Source organism: Lynx rufus, unplaced genomic scaffold (genome assembly GCF_022079265.1).
Source record: "Lynx rufus isolate CCGP_SWC_20201006 ecotype Redwood Valley unplaced genomic scaffold, mLynRuf1.p SCAF_1, whole genome shotgun sequence".
NCBI classification, from domain to species: Eukaryota; Metazoa; Chordata; class Mammalia; order Carnivora; family Felidae; genus Lynx; species Lynx rufus.
The window spans coordinates 109,760,169-109,784,123 of NW_025814823.1; the positions used below are offsets into that span (position 1 = coordinate 109,760,169).

General features: G+C 35.9%; 1 protein-coding gene across 3 annotated transcripts in view; it reads right to left on the bottom strand.

Moving 5' to 3' along the window:
- AFF4 (ALF transcription elongation factor 4) overlaps positions 1-23,955 on the bottom strand; it is a 99,257-nt gene that overhangs the window by 28,042 nt on the left and 47,260 nt on the right. For all 3 annotated transcript variants that reach the window (XM_047084523.1, XM_047084532.1, XM_047084538.1), the window contains exons 6-7: positions 3,511-3,547; positions 1,725-1,773 (exon numbers count right to left, since the gene is read on the bottom strand). In XM_047084523.1, the coding sequence (XP_046940479.1) occupies positions 1,725-1,773; positions 3,511-3,547 (86 nt within the window). The remainder of the gene's footprint in view (positions 1-1,724; positions 1,774-3,510; positions 3,548-23,955) is intronic.

Sequence of the window (23,955 nt, forward strand, 5' to 3'; positions counted from 1 at the left end):
TTCAAATCAATTAAAAAAACATGAACTGACAATTTCTGAAATTCACTTTTCAAAGTAAAATTACAAATTTAAAATTGCCTAGAGGCTCCTGGGTGGCTCAGTTAACCATCAGACTTTGGCTCAGGTCGTGATCTCGCATTTGTGGGTTCGAGCCCTGCGGTAGGCTCTGTGCTAACAGCTCAGAGCCTGGAGCCTGCTTCGGATTCTGTGTGTGTGTCTCTCTCACCCTCCCCCGCCTGCACTCTGTTTCTCTCTCTCTCTCTCTCTCTCTCTCTCTCTCAAAAATAAACATTAAAATTTTTTTTCCTTAAGGCCAAAAAATCATAATTAAAATTAAAAATCTGAGTAACGACCCCCAAAACACTCCTTGCCTTTTTACAGAAGAGCAAAAATTAATACAAAGCTTAGGGAAAACTACGACTAGAAAAATGTTTAATATCTCATTACCAGCAGTTCCATTACCTTTCTTCTTAAAATTTCATGACACTCTCCAATCAGTGGGAAGGAAATCTTCTTTCACTTCAGTAACTATTAATACTTTCCCCTCAAAAACTTCACCTGAGTTTCTAAATCTGACCCCAAATTCAGATTATCATATAAGAGACCACCTTGAAACAAAGTACCCAGATAATTACAGAATTATGAAAAATGTTTTAAGGCTGGCCTGGTTAAGCGGGACAGAAAAAAAGAGTTTTCTTTTGGACAAGGGCTTGGTGCAGGTCTATGAATGACATCGTATAAGGAAATGTACTTGCTCTGAATTCTCTCAGCCCTTATGATTTAATAATGGCAGCTCAATGAACCTGCTCACACATGTGGATATGTCAAAGCTTTTACCAGACTGCTCAAGGTCCTGCATGCTTTCGCTCCCTCAGCAACAAGTAATACACACATATATGGTAGGCCCTTATCAATTCTTTGCATATGAATAAGTATGATAAATATGAATATAATTTGAATTCTTTAACAGTGAGGGGGACTTGTTGCATTTCACATAAGTTATTCTCACTCAGTTCTTCCTCTGTTCAGCTGAAGAGGCTGAGGTTATCAAGACTGTATGTTGTAGTTTAGAAAGCTAGCACTGTGGCCACCATTTCTTTAGAATTTTGGTTTAATCATGGAGTTAACTTGTGGTCTCAGGAATTCAGGAGTTCACTTTTGAAGCTGGAATTTATTATCACCCAATATACTAGCCTGATTACATTTTGATATATATTCCTGGTTCTACTAAAGAAGCAGGAAAACAAATATAGTACAAACTATGCTGATTTAATATTCTACATTTAGCAGTTAAATGGAGGGCTTACAAAGAAGAATCCTGTATTTTTTGGTCTTCTTTATTAAAAACTATCAACCTACACACAAACACAAATACACACATCTCTAAGAGATGAGAAAAATCTGTAATCTCAGAGGAGGGGAAGGCAAACTATGGCCCACAAGTCGAATAAAGACTACTACTTGTTTTGTAAAAAAGTTTTATTGGAACACAACGACACCCAGAGTCTATATTTGCTTTCATGCTACAATGGCAGGGCTGGTTAGTTGGGACAAAAGCCATCTAGCCCCTAAATCCTAAAATATTTCACTATCTGGCCCTTTACATAAACATTTGCATACCCCTTCCTTAAAAGATTAAGGACACATTTCTAAGTATTCTGGTATGCAGACACTACACATAGACTTTTAGCAAAACGGATAAACTTATTAAGCAATAAACTTACGATTTAGACTGGTGTCCATTTGAAGTTTTAGAAGAAGGATTGTATCTTTCTAGAACAAAGAGAATGCAGAAATTAGCAACTACAGTGTGGCTATTTAGATTGTAAAATATGTATCAGTATACCCTCAAAGAAATGTAAATCAAAACATTTAGAATTCTTCCTCCACCAAACTGGCAACACTTTAGAGTCCAATAATACAAGATACTGGTGGAAACAGGTAAGCTCCAATGCTGCTTGTCCAACTATAAACCCATACAATCTTTTTGGCAGGCAATCTGGCAATATTATCTTTACTGATACTGTAAATGCACATATCCACTTTCGTAGCAATTATAATGAAAAAAATTTTTCCTTACAGGTATATCTGGAAAAATACATAAACACACACTGAAACACAGATGTTTATCATAATATGTTTTGTAACAGCAAAAACTGGAAACAAACATCTATCGAGAGGAGAATAGTTAAATAAATGGTATTATCATAAAATACACAATTTTAATGTTATAAAGAATGAGGTAATGTTAAAAGAATGAGCAAGAATTTATACTGATATAGACACAGCTCTAAAATAAATTAAGTGAAAAATATAGGTAATACAGAGTATGTGCAACTTATGATCTCATGTGCCAATACTGAGTTATAGGGGGAGGAGGACAGAACTAAGGAGGAGACATTCTGAAAAGTTGTTAAGAGAGAAAATGTAAACTTTCTGGCCTAGGGCTATTTTCTTCATATCTTTAAATAGTGATAAAGATTCTTATAACTATAGTTTAAGGTAAAACCAAGAAGTGGATATACAAATAAAGTTTGCTAACGTTAAAAAGGAATATTCTCCATAGTTTCATCTCTTTGCTTTAAGACCTTTAAAGACAACAAACTAAGCATCAAAAAGTCCCACATTTTTACATCCCAAAACTGATTACCAATGTAAATCTACCTTATTAAAGAAGTTACTGTTCTTGGCAAAACCATATATATTTATATTTATTATAGCGCTATATGAGGAAGCCCAGACATTCATAAAGTTCCTGGCCTTACCACTCATTAATTCACGTAACCATCATCTCTTGGGATCACATTTAAATTCCCTAAGGCTACCATCCCCTCAAGTTCTTCTCAGAAACAAAAAGACAGGAGGTAGAGGGGGATTCTGTAACACACACAAGATGTTCGTCCCAGACCTAAAGACCCGGGAAGGATAAATACAGACGTAGGCAGAGAAGAACTACAATAAGTGACAATGACCCTTTCCCTTGCACATAGTGTAACTCTCACAGAACCAACTATCTTCATGAAAGATAGAGAGAGAGGAATGCTCTTGGGTTTATCAGGTGTCCATCAAACTGAATTCGTGAACTTTGAACTTATTACTTCAAGAAATAGTCAATTTGATCTCCAAGGATCTATAATTCTTCATTTTAAAAAATGTTGATTTATTTTGGGGGGAGGAACAGAGAGAGGTTGGAGAGAGAGAGAATCTAAGCAGGATCCATGCTGTGGGCACACAGCCTAAAGTGGGGTTCGATCCCACGAACTGTGAGATCATGACCTGAGCTGAAATCAAGAACCGGGTGCTCAACGACTGAGCCACCCAGGCGCCTCTATAATTTTTCATTTTTTAAGTATACCAAGATTCAGTTTAACTCATTACAAACTATCAGATAATAAAAACTGGGATAAGACAACGTGAAGGAATTATAAAACCAATATATGATGTGACCATGAGAAATGAATGCTCAATTAACAGCTTAACATGAAAACCAAGAAGAAAAGAAATACTCACTTTGTTCTCCAGGGCCAAAATTGGACTGCTGAGATTCCTAAGGGACACAAAATTATATAGTGATATTAAGAGAAGGGTTCATTAGTAAAAAATGCTTTAAACTAAACTATTCAATTCCAGCTAATTCAATGAAAGATCCTGTTGAGTTCCTAAGAATGCATAAAAGAAAAAACACAAAGAATTTAATGATCCCATCTGATCAGCCTCAGCAATTGTTCTGGTCAGTAATGAACTCTCCCAGAGCTGAACACAAAAAACATCAAGCTACCTAATAGTCTACCTTTATTATTCATTTCTTTTCAGCAGCATCCATGGTGCTCATATCATAATTTAGAGCTTCGGGAAAGCAAATTATTTCCATTTAAGATTCTTGGTCTTAAAATGTTTAATTAAAAAAAAGTAATACTAAAAACCTACACTAGAGTAAACACAGCTGTACAACCTATATAGAGTCAAAAGATACCACTTTTATGCACTAAAAACCTCACACGGTCATTCACATGTCACTATATTGCCTTCCTTTTCCCACTCCCAATATTTTACACACAATTAGCAACTTGAGGAAAAGACTGTCATATACCACTTTGTACGCCATACACTAGTACAATGTCTGGCACTCAGGAAGCACCAGTAAAAAGAAAGCCAAAATCTCACTGTCAGTGAAAGAAACATGCCTTTCCAAACTCAACTTTCATAATCAGAAAACCTTTTTCACACATGGAAATTGTGCATTTTTCTAGGTTAAGTCTTTGGAACACAACATAGTATTAAAATTACACAAACATCCCTAAAAGCCCACTTAAAAATGAGCACAATCTTGCTTTAATGACAGAATTACCTGTGAAAGAGAAATCCACATAGTATGAATGCTAAAATACAGTTTTGTTGTTAAAAATAATACTGTAAACCTACACCTATGGTCAAATGATTTTCAACAAGTATTCCAAGACCATCTATAAGGGAAATGACAGTCTTTTCAGCAAATGGTGTTAGGACAACGGACTAGCCATAAGCAAAAAAATGAAGCTGGATGCTTACCTCAGCCAATATAAAAAAAAAATAACTCAAAATGGATCAAAGAACTAAATGTAAGAGCTCAAACTACAAAACTCTTAGAAAACTTAGAGCCAAATCTTAATGACCTTGGATTTGGCAAAGAACTCTTACATATGACACCAAAAACATCAAAAACACAAAAGAAACAAATAGAGAAATTGGATTTCAGCAAAATTAAAAACTTTTGTACTTCAAAGAACAACTCTATCAAGAAAATAAAAAAACAACCCACAGAATGGGAGAAAATATGAGCAATTACGTATCTGATAAGAGACTGCTATCTACAATATATAAAGAGCTCTTACAATTCAATGATAAAAAGACAGCCCAATGAAAAAAATGTGCAAAAGCATCTGAATAGACAATTCTACAAGGAAGATATAAAAATGGTTAATAAGCACATACAAATGGTCAATAAACACATGAAAACATGTTGTCTGACATCGTTTGTCATGGGGAAAATGCAAATCAAACACACAATGAGGTAATACTTCACACCTACTAGGATGACTAGGATCAAAAACTGATAACAGCAAGTATCGACAAGGATGCAGAGAAAAATGAAAGCCTAGTAGGAATGTAAACTGGCTCAGCTAGCTTTGGAAAACATTCTGGAAGTTCCTTAAATGATGAAACATACAGTTGCCATTTGACCTTGCAATTCTACTCCTAGGTATATAACCAAGTGAAAAGAAACATTATGTCCCCCCAGAAACTTCTACACAAATGTTTACAGCACCATTATTCACAAAAGCCCAAAGCTTAAAACAACTCAAATGTTCATCAGCTGATGAGTTTATAAGTAAAATGTGATATATAACCATACAATGGAATATTTGGCCACAAACAGAAATGAAGTACTGATATATTCTATAACTTGGAAGAACCTTGAAAACATTATCCTAAGTTAAAGAATCTTGCAAAAGACCACATATGGTATGATTCCATTTACATGAAATGTTCAGAAAAAAGGAAATCTATAGAGACAGAGAGTAGATGAGTGATTTCATAGGGCTGAGAAGGAGACAGAGGGAAGTGGTAATAGATAAACAGGGTGTTTCTTTTTGAGATGATCAAAATGCTCTAAAATTCACCATTGTGATGGCTGCATAAGTCTGTAAATATATTCAAAACCATTTAACTGTACACTTTAAATGGGAGAAAAGCATGGCATGTGGATTATATTTCAATAAAGCTACTAAAAAACCTGCCAATAGAGCAGTGACCAAGGTCACCCCTGTGAATTATGTTGCAGATACAAATAATTTTCCACCCCTTTCAATTGCCAATTATCTTATACTCATTTACCTGGTAAAGAGCCTAAATGTTAATAGCCCAAACTTTCAAGTAATCTCTCACTCCTTTCCCTAACACCTCTGACAATAGTCAGTCTACTGATCTTCAAAGTCTAGTGGATTCTGTCCCCATAACATCTACTAAATGTACACTATCTCATCTTCATCTACGCTGCAAAGACTTCAGGTCCTCACATTTTTTCATCTACAAAGGCCATTTAATGGAACTTTCTAGCTCTAATCTTTCTCCTTCACTCAACTATAGTCTCCAGTCAACCTTTCTGAAGCCCAAACCCTAGTATGAGTCATCACTGCTTTTTTTCTTAGGGCCTTCAATGGCTCTTTGTTTTTTCTAGGGATTAAACTCAAACTCTTTGACACACACGATATCCATTCATATGTCTAAGTACTGGAAAACAAAGTGAAGAGGAAAAAAACACAAAGGCCTTCTACTCATGGAGCTTAACACTCTTCTGAAAAATGTTAATGACTATCTCTGCAACTATTCATGTAAATAAAGGGAAAATGGCAATTGTAAGAAGTGCAATGAAAGGTAAATATAACATACACAGTATTATTTAAGAGCTTATAATTGTGTGTGTGTGTGGGAGAGAGAAAGCATGTGAATGAATGTGAGTGAGAAAGGGAGAAAGAGAGAGAGACACACACACAGATCTAGTCAGGAAAATGAACAAAGGCTTCTCTGAGCAAGTACCATTCAGGTTGGGATGTGAAGTGTAGGTAGGAAGTAAACTGGGAAAGGTAAGTGTACAGGGTAGAGAGAAAAGCATGTAAAGGCCAGAAAAAAGATAGGGAGCACTGGTAGTGTAAAGGACTTAAAGGCAGTCCACAAGAGGAAAAAGTACAGAAGGGTAGTGAGAAATGAGACTCAAGACATGAAAACCTATATCATATAGTACGCAGGCTTTATAGATTATATTAAAGAACATTTAATACACATAAACCACATCTGTTTAGTAAAATCTGAGGGGTGCCTGGGTGGCTCAGTCGGTTGAGCATCCAACTTCGGCCCAGGTCATGATCTCACGGTTTGTGAATTTGAGCCCCGTGTCAGTCTCTGTGCTGACAGAGCCTGGAGCCTGCTTTGGATTCTGTGTCTCATTCTCTCTCTGCCCCTCCCCGACTTGTGTCCTGTCTCTCAAAAATAAATAAATGTAAAAAAAAAAAAAAATTTTTTTTTAAACTGGGGACTTGAAGGAGGGAGGGATGCAGGCTGAGGAAGGAGGCTGGAGGAAGGGGTATAACTCATTTTTATGTGACGTAACTTATGTCATGAAACAACCAGTGAATTTTTTTGTTAGTGCAAAAAATACAAGCTTCTGTGTTAGTGTAAAAGATTCAGGAGTACTGTATGCCCCATTAAAAAAGGAGGAGGGAGGGAGATAAATTATTTACATTATACTTTAGGATTTATACTGTCTCTGTTATATCTTTCTTTGATGCACAAAAAAGTAGCTCTTCAAGTAATTTAATAACTGGAAAAGAATCTAACAAAAAGATGACTAGAATCACTGGCACTTCCACCCATCTCTACAGAGCTAACTTTGTACACTGAATGATTTATTCTAATATTTATTTCTGGAATCTTGAGCTTTGCTTTCTAAGCCTGCCTCAACAGTGTTTCCTGACAAAGAAGTGCCTTTTAGTAGATTTGCTCTTTATTGGATTTCAGCCATTTTTAACTAGAGCAGAAAGACCAAGGTTTTGGACAAAGATACAGAACACTGGGAGAAACCTCAAAATAGGTTTATAATACAATTTTACTAAACCTGGATGTTTAAGGACTGAATTGAATTATTACACAACTCAAAATACCAGTGAGTATGAACCATGATGCTTTCATAGTTTCATTAGCAACTATCTCAAGGTATGTTATACACTCAAAAGCAAGATTAATGATATAAATGCATATTCAAACTACTGTTGATAATCCGATGTTTCCTTCTTTTCTGTTTTTTTTTATATTAAAAAAAATTTTTTTTAACATTTATTTATTTTTGAGACAGAGAGAGACAGAGCATGAACGGGGGAGGGGCAGAGAGAGAGAGGGAGACACAGAATCGGAAGCAGGCTCCAGGCTCTGAGCCATCAGCCCAGAGTCCCACGTGGAGCTCGAACTCATGGACCGTGAGATCGTGACCTGAGCTGAAGTCGGATGCTTAACCGACTGAGCCACCCAGGCACCCCCCTTCTTTTCTGTTTATGGCATCTTTGTTTCTACTTTGTACAGCGGCAGATAAAGAGTTCATACCAGAAGAAGATAAATCTCAGCTCTGTCATGTTCTTGTTTGCTCAGAAATGCATCTCAGGGGCGCCTGGGTGGCGCAGTTGGTTAAGCGTCCGACTTCAGCCAGGTCACGATCTCGCGGTCCGTGAGTTCGAGCCCCGCATCAGGCTCTGGGCTGATGGCTCGGAGCCTGGAGCCTGTTTCCGATTCTGTGTCTCCCTCTCTCTCTGCCCCTCCCCCGTTCATGCTCTGTCTCTCTCTGTCCCAAAAATAAATAAACATTGAAAAAAAAAATTAAAAAAAAAAAAAAAAAGAAATGCATCTCACTGTTATTTTCACTCAGCACTTTCACTGCAGGTATATCTTTTAAGCCACTTGTGCATGAGTGAAGATTAGATGAATTAAAACCAGTTAATATACTGTGTAAATCACCTTAACTATGCACATTTAAAACTGTAATATACTAGAGCCAGTAAGAGCAAATAAAGGAGAGCAAGTCTATCAACTTTTCCATAATGAGAAAACCTAAACTTCTCTCGGAATACCTCAGAAATAAAATGTGACCAACTGCCATTGAGATCAAGAGAAGCAATACTACTTTGATTTTGTTTTTGCAGACTTAAAAATAGAGAAATTTAGGACTAAAAACAACTATAAAATTTTCATCCCCTTCTCCCAGTCCCCAATCTCCAATATACACACAATGTTGGAGGAAATGCTTTTCACTCTGAAGACCACTGACTTACCACAGTGGCAAGAATCAAGATGGAGAAAAATGAATGGAACTAAAATACATTAAAAGAGGCAAAATCATTACGACTTGGTGATAGTTTAGAGTGTGTGACAGGGAAGGAAGTGCCAAGCATAATTCTAACAAGGCTTTCCTAGCTTCACTAAGACAGGAAACAGGAAGAGGATCATGCTTGTTTCCTCTTTACTTTCCTTTTGGTTTGAACTAGCAGGGAGAATCAGAAGTTCCCCCTGGAAGATGTCTCAAAGGCACCTGAAACTCAACATCTAAGAAGTGTCATGTATGTAGCTAGATGTATGTATCTGGAATTCAAATACAGTCTGGAATTAAGATAAAAATTGTCATGAAGATAAAAATATGTGGAACACCTGTGTAAAGAGGAACAGGGTACAAAGAGAAGACAATCTAAGCATGGAGTGTGTAACTGTGCATGCACTTAAACACTAATATGTAATTTTTTTCATTCTTTTTATTATTTTGTTTTCACAACGGAATATTGGGCAGCTTGAGGCAAAACATATTTCTTCTTTTGTATTCTCGTATAGCACCAAGCACAATGCCAGGAAAACTTAACGGTAGAGACAAAGACAGAGGAGAAAAAGGAGAAACCAGAGAAGCAAAGTAACTCTGGATGAGCAACGTACAGTGGGAGATAAGGAGGAAATAGGCTAAAACAGTATTTTTTTTTTATTTAAAAAAATTTTTTAAGTTTATTTATTTTGGGGAGACAGAGAAAGACAAAGCACGAGGTGGGGAGGGGTAGATAGAGAGGGAAACACAGAATCTGAAGCAGGCTCCAGGCTCTGAGCTGTTAGCACAGAGCCCAAAGTGGTACTCGAACCCACCAACCATGAGATCATGACCTGAGTCGAAGACAGACGCTTAACCAACTGAGCCATCCAGGTGCCCCATAGGCTAAAACAGTATTTAATGCTTATGAGAACCCTGATGAAAATAAAGAAATAAAGAACATTAACTGGATTTACAAAATGGGCCACTAGTGGTCATAATGAAAATGGTTTCAGTGAGGTGTAAAAGCAAGATCAGACTAGGTTGAGGAGTAAGTGAAGGAAGGCATACAGACAGCAAATTTGAACCACTTTTTAAGTAAGTTTAACTCTAAAGAGGAGGACTGGATGGAGAATAACATGGAATAGAGGGATTTATTTGTTGTGCTGTTTTTATTTTTTTTTTTTTAATTTTTTTTTCAACGTTTATTTATTTTTGGGACAGAGAGAGACAGAGCATGAACGGGGGAGGGGCAGAGAGAGAGGGAGACACAGAATCGGAAACAGGCTCCAGGCTCTGAGCCATCAGCCCAGAGCCCGACGCGGGGCTCGAACTCACGGACCGCGAGATCGTGACCTGGCTGAAGTCGGACGCTTAACCGACTGCGCCACCCAGGCGCCCCTGTTGTGCTGTTTTTAAATGGCACAGATCAAGGATGTTTAAGTGAATGATAAGGGTTTAATAAATCAGCTCTCCAAATATGTTCCTAAACTCAACTTCTCCTCTACCACTAGCCACATGTGAACTGCTCTTTCACATCTGTTAATGAGTGTGAAATCCGCCCTCTTGGGTGCTCCTTACCTTCCTGTGCTTCTAGCACCCTTATACTTCTCCTTTAAAGCCCAGTTGGTGCCATCATCCTTAGGATGCCATCTCCAAATTCCATAAGTATCAAAACTTTCTCCCTTTTCTGTCCTCTCGGTGGACCCAGTTCATATGGTTAACACACAAAGAATGAATACCTATTAAAGTTATGTAGGAAGCTTTAAACTGTTTTACACACAAAGGTGTATTCATTAAAAATTCAGAGACTGAGATTAACTATAAAAAAGCAAAACCTGACTTATAAAAGCAACTCAACCAAAGCAATCATCACTAAGTAGCTAACTGAAGTTATTTCAAACACATTACCTGAATATTTATATCCAACTCCAGTAAACAAACATTTACTGAATGGCTATATATGCCAGGAACTATTCTAGGCATTGGCACATACTATTCTAATTGCGTTTGTTAAATACCAATCTTAGTTAGAACAAGGGTAACATCTAAATGATTCAATGCTAGGGACACCCGGGTGGCTCAGTCGGTTCAGCGACAGACTCTTGATCTTGGCCAGGTCATGATCTCATGGTTCGTAAGTTCGAGCCCTGTGTCCACCTCGTGCTGAAAGTGCAGAGCCTGCTTGAGATTCTCTCTCCTCTCTGTCTCTCCCAGCTCACATCCTCTCTATCAATAAACTTAAAAAAAAAAAAAAAGATTCAATGCTATACCTCTGAAGTACCATCTATAATACTGCCAGGTAGTGTTTCAAACATACAGTAAATATGTGCAAGGTCAGTCAAAAGCTTTAGTATGCTTCAAACTATCATTGGAAAATCTACCAACCTATCTCCAACTACACCCATCTAATCTGCTTTCCTTCCTATGATAAAGAAAGACCTAATTGTGCTCTATTCTAAAGCTAATATCCTCCATCACAGCACTGAATCTCAACCTCTCTAATGGAGACTTCTTAAGGTTACCAGCTGTCTTTCCCAGGTATCATTTGTTTTTCCTTTTTTACTAAAACATCATGATCAGCACAGATGATATATATGATATATAAAAAATCCTTATCTTATAAAAATACTCACCTGACAACATCACTATACCCTTCCTGGCACCATCACATTTCCCAGCTCCCTTTTACAATGTGTCAAAAGAAAATCTTCTTTTATATGTTCATCATCTCCAAATTCTTTTGGGCCTCTGCAATCATTCTTTTACCCTCAGCTTTCTAACTAAAAGTGTTTTTTTTTTTTATTTTTTTTTTCAATATATGAAATTTATTGTCAAATTGGTTTCCATACAACACCCAGTGCTCATCCCAAAAGGTGCCCTCCTCAATAACCATCACCCACCCTCCCCTCCCTCCCACCCACCATCAACCCTCAGTTTTTAACAGTCTCTTATGCTTTGGCTCTCTCCCACTCTAACCTCTTTTTTTTTTTTTTCCCCTTCCCCTCCCCCATGGGTTTCTGTTAAGTTTCTCAAGATCCACATAAGAGTGAAACTATGTGGTATCTGTCTTTCTCTGTATGGCTTATTTCACTTAGCATCACACTCTCCAGTTCCATCCACGTTGCTACAAAAGGCCATATTTCATTCTTTCTCATTGCCATGTAGTATTCCATTGTGTATATAAACCACAATTTCTTTATCCATAACTAAAAGTGTTTATATCAGCAATAAAAAAATACATTGTCAAATCTCTTACCTGGAACATAGTAAGAACTTAATAAATATATGCTTGACAAATAAACACATAAACATCAAATCTATAGACATGAAAGCCATAATGTCTGAGATCAAAAATATGTTAAATGGGATTAACAACAGATTAGACACTACAGAACAAAAGATTACTGAAACTGAAGATTTAACAATAGAAACTACCCATAAATGAAACAACAAAAGATAAAAGATTTTAAAAAATGAACAGTGCATTCATGAGCTATGGAACAACTTCAAGAGGCCTAATATATATGTAAATGGAGTCCTAGAAGTAAAGGAGAAAAGGGGAAGAGGGAGTACAGAGAAATATCTTGAGAAAATAATGGCAAAAATTTCCCAAATGTAATAAAAACTATAAACCCAAAGTTTCAAGAAGCTAAAAGTCACCCCCGAGCACAAAAAAAAAAGATGAAAAGACCCAAGACAACTCAAAAGTGAACAGCTTAAAATCAGTGATAGAGACAAAAAGAATCTTAAAAGCAGCCAGAAGGAAAAAAAAGACACCTTATATACAAAGGAAGAAAAAAGGCAATAAAGGATATCTCATATACAATGCAATCAGAAGACAACGGACAACAGTTATAACCTAGCATTCTATAATCAGCAAAAATACCTGAAGAAAAAAGGTAAAATAAAAATGTCAGATACACAAAAGCTGAAAGCATTCATCTATCACAAGCAGACAAGCATTAAAAGAAATGTTAAGGGGCGCCTGGGTGGCTCAGTCGGTCAAGTGTCCTACTTCAGCTCAGGTCATGATCTGACACTCTGTGAGTTCAAGCCCTGTGTCGGGCTCTGTGCTGACAGTTCAGAGCCTGCAACCTGCTTCAGAGTCTGTGTCTCCCTCTCTCTCTGCCCCTCCCCTGCTGAAGCTCTGTCTCTGTCTCAAACATAAATAAAAACATTTTAAAAAATTAAAAAAAAAAGTTACAAGGGAGTCCTCCAGGGGCACCTGGGTGGCTCAGTAGTAGATTAAGTGGCTGACTCTTGATTTTGGCTCAGGTAATGATCTCACGCTGGGTTTATGAGTTTGAGCCCTGTGTCTGGCTCTGCACTCAAAGTATGGAGCCTGCTTTGGATCTTCTGTCTCTCTGCCCCTCCCCTTCGCACACACTCTCTTTCTCTCAAAAATAAATAAATGTTAAAAAAAATTATTAAAAAAATAAGCTACACTGGTTATATTAATATCAAAGTAAATTTTATAGCAAAGATTATCGTAAGAATTAAAAGGAGTCAGTTCCTAACGATAAAGGTTATCATTCATGTAGAATTAATAACAATCCCAAATGTTTATGCACCTAAAAAAAAAACTTCTTAAAAATATGAAGAAAGAAACAAGAGAAAATTCAAAATCATAAATTCAAACTTATTGGAGATTAACTATAAGTCTCAATAAATGATAGAACAAGTAGAATTAAAATGAGTAAGAAAATAGAAAACTGAATACTATAAACCAACTTGATGTTGACATTTACAAAACACTTCAATGAACAACAGCAAAATATGTATTCAAAGTACACAAACATTTGCTAAAAGAAGTAATACTCTGGGCCATGAAGTAAGTTATAATAAATGTAAAAGGATTCCAGTCACACAAAGCACGTTCTCTGACCAAAATGGAATTAAGCCACAAAATGGAATTAAGCCACAAGTAACAGAATATATTCTGTAACAGAAAATATACAGCAAAATCTCCAAATATTCAAAAACAAAATGACACTTCAAAATAATCCACGGAATAAAGAAGAAATCAAAAAGGAAATCAGAACACATTTTGACCTGAATAAAACTGAAAACACATTTCAGAATTTGTGGGATGCAAATAAAATGTTACACAGAGAGAAATTTATAGCACTAACAGCGTGTATTATAAAGTAAGAAAGATCTCACATCAATAACCTTAGCATCCTCTTTAAGAATATTTTTTAAAAGAAGTATAAATAAAATAAAATGAAAGCAGAACAAGAAAGTAATACAGATGACAATGGAAATCAATGCAACAAAAACCAAAACCAATGAAGGAGAAAAAGCAGATTTTTAGAAGATCAATACAACTGAAAAACCTCAAGCCAGAAGAAAAATAGGAGAATCAAATTACCAATAACAGGAATAAGAAAAGTGGCATCATAAGAGATATAAAAATTATAATAAAGAAATATTATCAAAAATCAAAAACTTTATACCCATAAATTTAACAACTTTCACAATCAACAGATAAACTGAACAAGTTGCTTGAAAAAATACAAACTACCAAAACACATTCAAGAGAAACAGATAATATGAATAGCCCTAGATCTATTAGTAAATATAATACTGAGTTAAACACTATACTATAAACAAAACCCAAAACTCAAAGGGTTTCACTGGTGAATTCTAACAAACATGTAAAGAAGAAATAATACCAATTCTATACAAACTATTCCAGAAAATAGAGGAGGGAGTTATGTCCCATCTCATTCTATAAGGCTGGCATTACTCTGATACCAAAACCCAGCAAAGACATAATAAGAAAATAAAATGACAGACCAAAAACATAGATGTAAATTTTTTTTGTAAAAATTCTTTTTAAAATGTTTTGAAAATCAAATCGACATATAAAACAGGTAATATATAATAACCAAGTGAAGTTTCTACCAGGAAGGCAATACTGGTTTAAATTTTTAAAATTAATCAATGTAATTTACCATATCACAAACCAAAAAGGAAAATCATATGATTACATCAATAGATTCAAAGAAAGCATTCAACAAAATCCAAAATTCACTACTGATAAGAACACTAAGGCAAATGTGAATAGAAGGGAACCTCCTCAATTTAATAAATGACATCTGTGAAAATTCCACAGCTAAAATCATACTTAATGATGAAAGACTGAATACTTTCCCCTCTATAATGAAAAACAAGGCAAGAAAGTTACTCTAACCACTTCCAGTCAACACTTTATTAAAGGTTCTAGCCGGCACAATAAAGCAAGAATAAGAAATGAGGCATTTGGTTTGAAACTAAAGTTGTAACAACACCCTTTATTCACACGTGGCATGACTGTCTAAATAAAAATTCTATGGTAGCTACAAAAATGCTACTAGAACTAAATACATTCATCAAGGTTTCAATATAAAAAATAAAATAATAAATGAAATGTATCTTTATAAACTAGCCAGGAAAAGCAGATACTGAAAAAAAATTTCCAAGTTTTTGTTTTAAGTGTATTTATTTTGGGGTGTTTGGGTGGCTCAGTCAGTTAAGTATTCGACTTCAGCTCAGGTCACGATCTCACAGTCTGTGAGTTCAAGTCCCACTTTGGGCTCTGTGCTGAAAGCTTAGAGCCTAGAGCCTGCTTCATTCAGACTTTTTGTCTTCGTCCCCCGCTCACGCTCTGTCTCTCTCTCTCTCAAAAATAAACATTAAAAAAGACAAATAAGGGGCGCCTGGGTAGCGCAGTCGGTTAAGCGTCTGACTTCAGCCAGGTCACGATCTCGCGGTCCGTGAGTTCGAGCCCCACGTCGGGCTCTGGGCTGATGGCTCAGAGCCTGGAGCCTGCTTCCGATTCTGTGTCTCCCTCTCTCTCTGCCCCTCCCCCGTTCATGCTCTGTCTCTCTCTGTCCCAAAAATAAATAAACGTTGAAAAAAAAAAAAAAGACAAATAAGTATATAAACTTAAAAAAATTTTTTTTAAGTTTATTTTGAGAGAGACAGATGAGCGGGGGAGGGGCAAAGAGAGAAGGGGAGAGAGAGAACCACAAGCAGGCTCCTTGCTGTCAACGCAGAGCCTGACACAAGGATCGAATCCACAAACTGTGAGATCATGACCTGAGCAAAAACCAAGAGTCGGATACTCAGCCAACTGAGTCACCCAGGGGCCCCACATATATTGAACATTTTTAAACAAAATACCATTTATAATAGCATTAAAAAATGAAATGCTTAGAGGTAACTCTGATAGAAAGTGTGGAACACCTAGATATTGAAAACTATAAAATAACGACAAATTAAATTATACCTAGGTAAATAGAGAAGAAGATAAGTGCTATGGGCCAGAAGACTCAATACTGTTAAGATGGCAATTCTCCCCAACTGATTCATAAACCCAATGTAATCTCTATCAAAACCCTAGAAGGCTTTTATGCTGAAAATAACAGGTTGGTTGTAAAATTCATACTAAAATGCAAAGGACCTTGAAAAATCAAAATAATTTTGAAAAATGGTAATATGATTGGAGGATTTACATCACTATCGTTTATATTATTCACGTCAGATAATCAAGACAGGTTGGTACTGATATCATGATAGACAAAGAGATTAATGAAACAGAATACAGTCAGAAATGCACCACATATATAGTCAAGTGCAAGTGTTAAGGCAATTCCATGCAGAGAAACAAGTTTTTTAAACACTGATGATGAAAATGGACAGCTATACACAAAAAATAAACTTTCATCCATACCTGTACCATATACAAAAATTACTTTATAATGAATCACAGACCTAAATGTAAAGCCCAAAACTATAAGAAGTTTAAAAAAATACATAGGAGAATGTGGGTTAGGGAAAATTTCTTAGACACCAAAAAACATGATCTGTAAACTAAGAAACTCATGAATTGGAACTCATCAATACTAGCAACTTCTCCTCTTCAAAAGATAAGAGAATGAAAAAGGCAGCTACTTACTGGGGTTGGAGGGATGTACAAATCTCTTATCCGATAATGGACTTGAAGCCAGAAAACAGAAAACACTCTCAAACTCACTAAGAAGAGGACAACATCCAATAAAAGACGGGCAAAAGTTTTTTAAAGTGCACCAAGGAAGATATACAAATGACAAATAAGTACATGAAAAGATGCTCAACATCATTTGTCACTAGAGAAATATAAATTAAAACCACAATGAGGCGGCACTCCTACACAATTACTACAAGGCCTAAAATTTAAAAAGACTGGCCATAACAAGCATTGGTTAAATATGGGGAGCAACTGAAACTCTCATATATTGCTAGTAGGAATACAATATGGTTCAATCATTTTGGAAAACATTATGAGCTATTCTTAAAAGTTAAATGTATATTAACCATCTACTCAAAGGTATTTACTGATGAGAAATAAAAGCATGTGCCTATATAAAGATTTGTACACAAATTTTTACAGCAGCTTTATTTTTAACTAAAAACCAGAAATAGCCCAAATGTCCATCAGTAGATGAATGGGTAAACAAACTGGTAAAATTATAAAACGTGAACACTACTTAGCAATAAAAAATAATGATTTTCACATGCAATACTATGGATGAATCTCAAAATAACTGTGCTGAAAGAAACCAGAGCCAAAAAGAGTACATATATTATTATTCTATTTATGTACAATTCTGAAAAATGCAAACTAATGTATAGCGATAGAAATCAGATTAGTGTTTGACTAGGGATGGGAAGGGTAGAGAGAGTACAAGGAAGAGAACATTGTAAAGGATCATAAGTAAACCTTTGGGGTGCACCAACAAAACAAAGGATAAAAACCATATGATCATTTCAACAGATTCAGAAAAAGCATTTGACAAAGTACAACATCCATTCATGGTAAAAATCTTCTGCAGGGGTGCCTGGGTGGCTCAATCAGTTAAGTGTCCAACTCTTGATTTTGGCTCAAGTCATGATCTCACGGTTCATGAGATCAAGCCCCATGTTGGACTCTGCACTGACAGAGGGAAGCCTGCTTGGGATTCAATCCCTTCCCTCTCTCTCTGCCCCTCGCTCACTTGTGGTCACTCTCTCTCTCAAGATAAAGAAATAAACATTTAAAAAAAGAAATAAAAAGCACAGTTAAAATATCTTCTACAAAGCAGGTTTAAGGGGGGACATACCTCAACATAATGGCCATATAGGAAAAACCCACAGCTAACATCACCCTCAATGGTAAGTTTTGTTTGTTTGTTTTTTTTACCTGTGTTGTGGTCCTTTATTATTTTTTTAATATAAAATTTATTGTCAAATTGGCTACCATACTCAATGGTAACTTTTAAAAACAAAGTTTTTCCTCTAAGATCAGGAACAAGACAGAGATGTCCCCCCTCACCACTTTCATTCAACAGATACTAGAAGTCCTAGCCACAGCAATCAGACAAGAAAAAGAAATAAAACATATCCAAATTGGTAAGGAAGAATTAGAACTTTCATCATTTGCAGGATGACATGATATACAGAAAACCCTAAGACTCCACCAAAAAAACTACTAGATCTGATAAATGAATTCAGTAAGATCACAGGATGCAAAATCAATACACAGAAATCTGTTGCATTTCTATACATTAATAATGAAGTCGCAGGAAGAGAAATTAAGAAAACAATTCCATTTACGGTTGCACCAAAAATAATAAAATACCTAGGAATAAATTTAACCAAGGAAATGAAAGACATGTACTCTGAAAACTACAAAACACTGAGGAAAGACAACACCAACAAATGGTAAGATATTCCATGATCACGGATTCAGAGAACAAATACTGTTAAAATATCCATACTATCCAAAGCAATCTACAAATTGAATGCAATCCCTATCAAAATACTGATAGCATTTTTCACAGAACTAAAACAAATAATCCTAAAATTTGTATGGAACTACAAAAGACCCCAAACAGCCACAACAATCTTGAAAAAGAACAAAACTAGAGGTATCACAACCCCAGGTTTCAAGATACACTACAAAGCTGTAGTAATCAAGACAGTGTGGCACTGGCACAAAAAAAGGCACATAGGTCAATGGAACAGAATAAAGAACCCAGAAATAAACCCATGATTATATGGTTAATTAATCTACAATGAAGGATCCAAGAATATGCAATGGGAAAAAAGTCTCATCAACAAATGGTGCTGGCAAAACTGGACAGCTACATGCAAAAGAATGAAATTGGACCACTTTCACACCAATTTTGTGTATTTTAAATAAACTCAAAATGGATTAAAGCCCTAAATGTGAGACCTGAAACCATAAAAACCCAAGAAGAGAACACAGGCAGTAATATTCCTGACTCTGTCAGTCACAACATTTTTCTAGATATGTCTCCTAAGGCAAGGGCAACAAAAGTAAAAATAAACTACTAGGACTATATCAAAATAAAAAACTGCAAAGCAGAGGAAGCAATCAACAAAACAAAAAGACAACCTACTGAATGGGAGAAGATATCTGCAAATGACATATCTAATAAGGGGTTAGTATCCAAAATATATAAAAAACTTATACAACTCAACACCAAAAAGCAAATAATCCAATTAAAAAATGGACAAAAGACAGGAACATACATTTCTTCAAAGAAGACATACAGATAGCCCACAGACACATGAAAAGATGCTCAACATCATTCATCATCAGTAAAATGCAAACCAAAACCACAATGAGATATCATCTCACACCTGTCAGAATGGCTAAAACCCAAAACACAAGAGTTAAGATGGCAGAGAATGAGGGGGACCAGGATTGGCCTCATCCCTCAAACACAGCAGTACTGAGGTCAGAACATTTGGAACACCCACGAAATCAGTCTGTGGAGTGACAGAAAAATCTCCAGAGGTAGATGGAGACAGCTTGGCGGGACAGATGTGCATATATGCGAAATGGGGGAGATAAAACAATGTGGGCATGGAGGGGAGGGATCCCCCTGAGTGGAGAGAAAAAGGGAGAGAAAGAGAAGCTGTGGATTGCAGCACTGTTAGGACAAGAGAAAAACCTCTCCAGACTAGGGACTGGGGAAAGAGAAATACAGAGAGCACCAGTTTTACTTTGCAAACAGCCTTAGGAGCTAAAAATCGGAGCTTTCAAAAGACTTTCTCCAGACTGAGCTGCCGCCATGTGTGTGCATGCCTGGGGTAGACAGGAGCCAGTCCCAGAGGTGGTAGTGAAAAACACAAGAAACACATGGTGAGGATATGGAGAAAAGGGAACTCTTGTGTACTGTTGGTGGGAATGCAAATTGGTACAGCGACTGTGGGAAGAATATGAAGGTTCCTCAAAAAATTAAAAAAAGAACTACCCTACGATTCAGTAATCACACTACTGGGTATTTACCCAAAGACTACAAAAACATTAATTCAAAAAGATACACACACCCCTATGTATACTGCAGCATTACTTCCAACAGCCAAATCATGGAAGCGGCCCAAGTATTCATCAATAGATGAATGGATAAAGAACAGATGGTATATACATACAATGGAATATTACACAGCCATAAAAAAGAATGAAATCTTGCCATGTGAACAACATGGCTGGATCTAGAGAGTATAATGGTAATAAAGTCAGTCAGAGAAAGATAAAATACCATATGATTTCACTCATATTTGTAATTTAAGAAAACAAATGAACAAAGAAGGGACAGACAAAAAAAACCCAGACTCTTAAATATGGAGAACAGATACTTACTAGAGGTGGGATGAGTAGGAGGATGGGTGAAATAGGTGAAAGGGATTAAGAGTAGACTTATCATAATGAGCACTGAGTAATGTAAAGAATTGTTGAATTACCATATGGTACGTCTGAAACTAATATAATCCTATGTTAATTATACTGGAATTAAAAAAAAAAATTTAGGGGTGCGTGGGTGGCTCAGTCAGTTGAGCAACCCACTTTGTCTCAGGTCGTGATCTCATGGCTCGTGGGTTCAAGCCCCGCATCAGACTCTTGTGTTGAAAGCTTGGAGCCTGGAGCCAGCTTCGGATTCTGTGTCTCCCTCTCTCACTCTGTCCCTCCCCTGCTTGTGTACTCCCTCTTTCAAAAATAAATATAAACATTTTTTAAACAAATAAATAAACTAAAATTAAAATTAAAAAAATTTAAAGAGAAACATTTGAGGGTAACTGATTTATTAACTGTACTATGATGATGGTTTCACAGGTTTACATGTAAGTCAAAATATCAAATTTAAATTTAAAATATGTGCTGTATATTGGTATCGTTAATCCTTAAAAAAGTCATTTAACATACTCAGCTGTTTAAAATGTAAGAAATAATAATGTATTGTGAAGTTTATAACATATAGCTAAGCAACATGTATTATAAAAGCAGAAAGAATAAAAAAGAGGGAAATGAAGTTAAACTGTTGCAAGGCAACTAACCCGTATGTGAAATGACATACTGTTTTAAAATAATTGTGTATGATGTTGTAAGCCCTTGAGCAACCACACACACACACATATACACAGGTCTAGAGAACTCACACTTCCCTGATTTCAAAATTTACTACACAACTATAGTAATCAAGACAGTGTGACACTGCCATAAGAACAGACAGATCAGTGAAAAAGAACGCAAGAGTACACAAAAATCCCTCACATTTATGGTCAATTTATTTTCCATAGGGTGCCAACGTGATTCAATGGGCAAAGAACAGTCTTCTCAACAAATGGTGCAGGGACAACTGGATATGCACATGCAAAATAATGAAGTTGGACACTTATCTCACACCAAATATAAAAATTAACTCGAAATGATCAAAAACCTAAATATAAGAGGTAAAACTATAAATTCATAAGAAAATATAGATGTCAATCTTCATTACTTTGAACTGTGCACTGGTTTCTTAGATATGACATCAAAAACACAAACAAAAACAACAAAAGATAAACTGGACTTCATCAAAATTAAAAGATTTTTGGGCTTTAAAAAACACCATCATGATAGCAAAAAAGACAACCCACAGAATGGGAGAACATTTTTGCAAATCATACATCTGACAAGGGACTACACTCTAAGATATATAAAAAACTCCGATGAATAATAAAAAGACAACCCAATTTAAAAATCAGCAAAATATGGGACACCTGGGTGGCTCAGTCGGTTAAGAGTCCAACTTCACTCAGGTCATGATCTCACAGTTCAAGAGTTCGAGCCCTGCATTGTGCTCTGTGCTGACAGCTCAGAGCCTGGAGCCTGCTTCAGATTCTGTGTCTCTGTCTCTCTCTGCACCTCCCCCACTTGCACTCTATCTTTCTCTCAAAAATAAATAAACATTAAAAATCAGCAAAATATCTAACAGATATCTCTCCAGATAAGATACACAAAGGCCCTAGAAGCCCATAAAAAGATTCTCAACATCACTAGCCATCAGGGAAATTAATATCAAAACCACAAGGACAAACCACTTCACACCCACTTAAAATAGCTAGAAGGGTAATAACAACTTGGCCAGGATTTGAAGAAACTGTAAGGCTCATACACTGCTGGTGGAAATATAAAATGTAGCAACCACTTTGGAAAAACATGAGGTAGTTCCTCAAAAGATTAAACACGGTTACAATATAACCCAGCAATTCTACTCCTAGGTATATAAAACCAAGTGAAAACAACTGAAAACATACGTCTACACAAGCATTTCTACACTCACGCTTATAGCAGCAATTCTCATAATAGCCAAAAATTGAAAACAACCCAAATGCCAAACAACTGATAAAAAGATAAATAAAATGTGATATATCCATAAAATGAAATATACATTTAGCCATAAAATGGAACAAAATAATGATATATAACATAAATCATGCCAGATGTAAAAATATCTGGTCATAAAAGACCACATATTGTATACTTCAATTTATATGAAATGTCTAGAAGAGGCAAATGAATAGAGAAATAATGTAGAGTAGTGACTGCTTTGGGGTTAGGGTATGAGACTGGAGGATACAGAAGGGTAACTGCTAAGTAGTATAGGGTTTCTTTTGGTGGTGATGAAAATGTTCTAAAATAATTGTGGTTATAGTTATATAACTATGAATATACTAAAAACCAGTTAACTGTATGTTTTAAATGAAGTAACTGTATGGTATGCATGTTATGTACCTTAATAAAACTGTCACCTAAAAAAAAATTATGAATGGACTTGCATTCATAAGCCAGAAATATGAAATTAAGTTCAAAGTCTTTTGATAAACTCAAGCTTTAATTGTATAATTAAAAAAAGTATACCTATTAAATAATTCAAGATAGAATATTAAAAATAATTATTCAATCCAAAAGAACCTCAAAAAAAGAACAAAGAAAGAATTGTTGGGACAAATGGAAAACAAATAGCAAATAGTACATTTAACATTGTCAGGTACATTTAAACCCTACCATAAAAACAAAAAACAAAACAAAAAAACCCCCTACAATATCAATATCAATTACTACATTAAAAGGAAATGGTTTAAACACTCCAAGATTAAATGCTAGAGACCAGCAAACTAAAAAACCAAGACCCAAAATTATATGCTGACTATAAGAAACTCACTTCAGGGGCGCCTGGGTAGCTCAGTCAGTCAAGCATCCGACTCTTGATTTCAGCTCAGGTCATAATCTCACGATTCAGGAGATGGAGCCTTACACTGCTATCAGCACAGAGCCCGCCTGGGATTCTTTCTCCCTCTTTCTCTCTCTCTCTCTGCCCCTCCCCTGCACATACACACTTGTGTGTGCACGCACTCTCTCTCAAAATAAACATTTAAGAAAGTCATTTAAATATGAAGCCACCAATAGATTAAAAATAAAAGAATAGAAAATGTTAAACCTTGTCAATAGTAAATTAAAAGAAAGCATGAATGGCTATATGAATCTCAGACAAAGTAGACTTCAGAACAAGTATTAATACCAGATATAAACACCAACACCTCATGATGGAAAAAAAAAAGGGGGGGGGATCAAATTATCAGCAAGATATAGCAATCCTAAATGTGTACATACCTAATAAACAAAGCTTCAAAACACATGAACCCAAAATGGATAAAACTCAAAGAGGAAACAGAAAAATCCATAAATACAGGTGCAGATGTCAACACTCTCCTTTCATTACTTGATA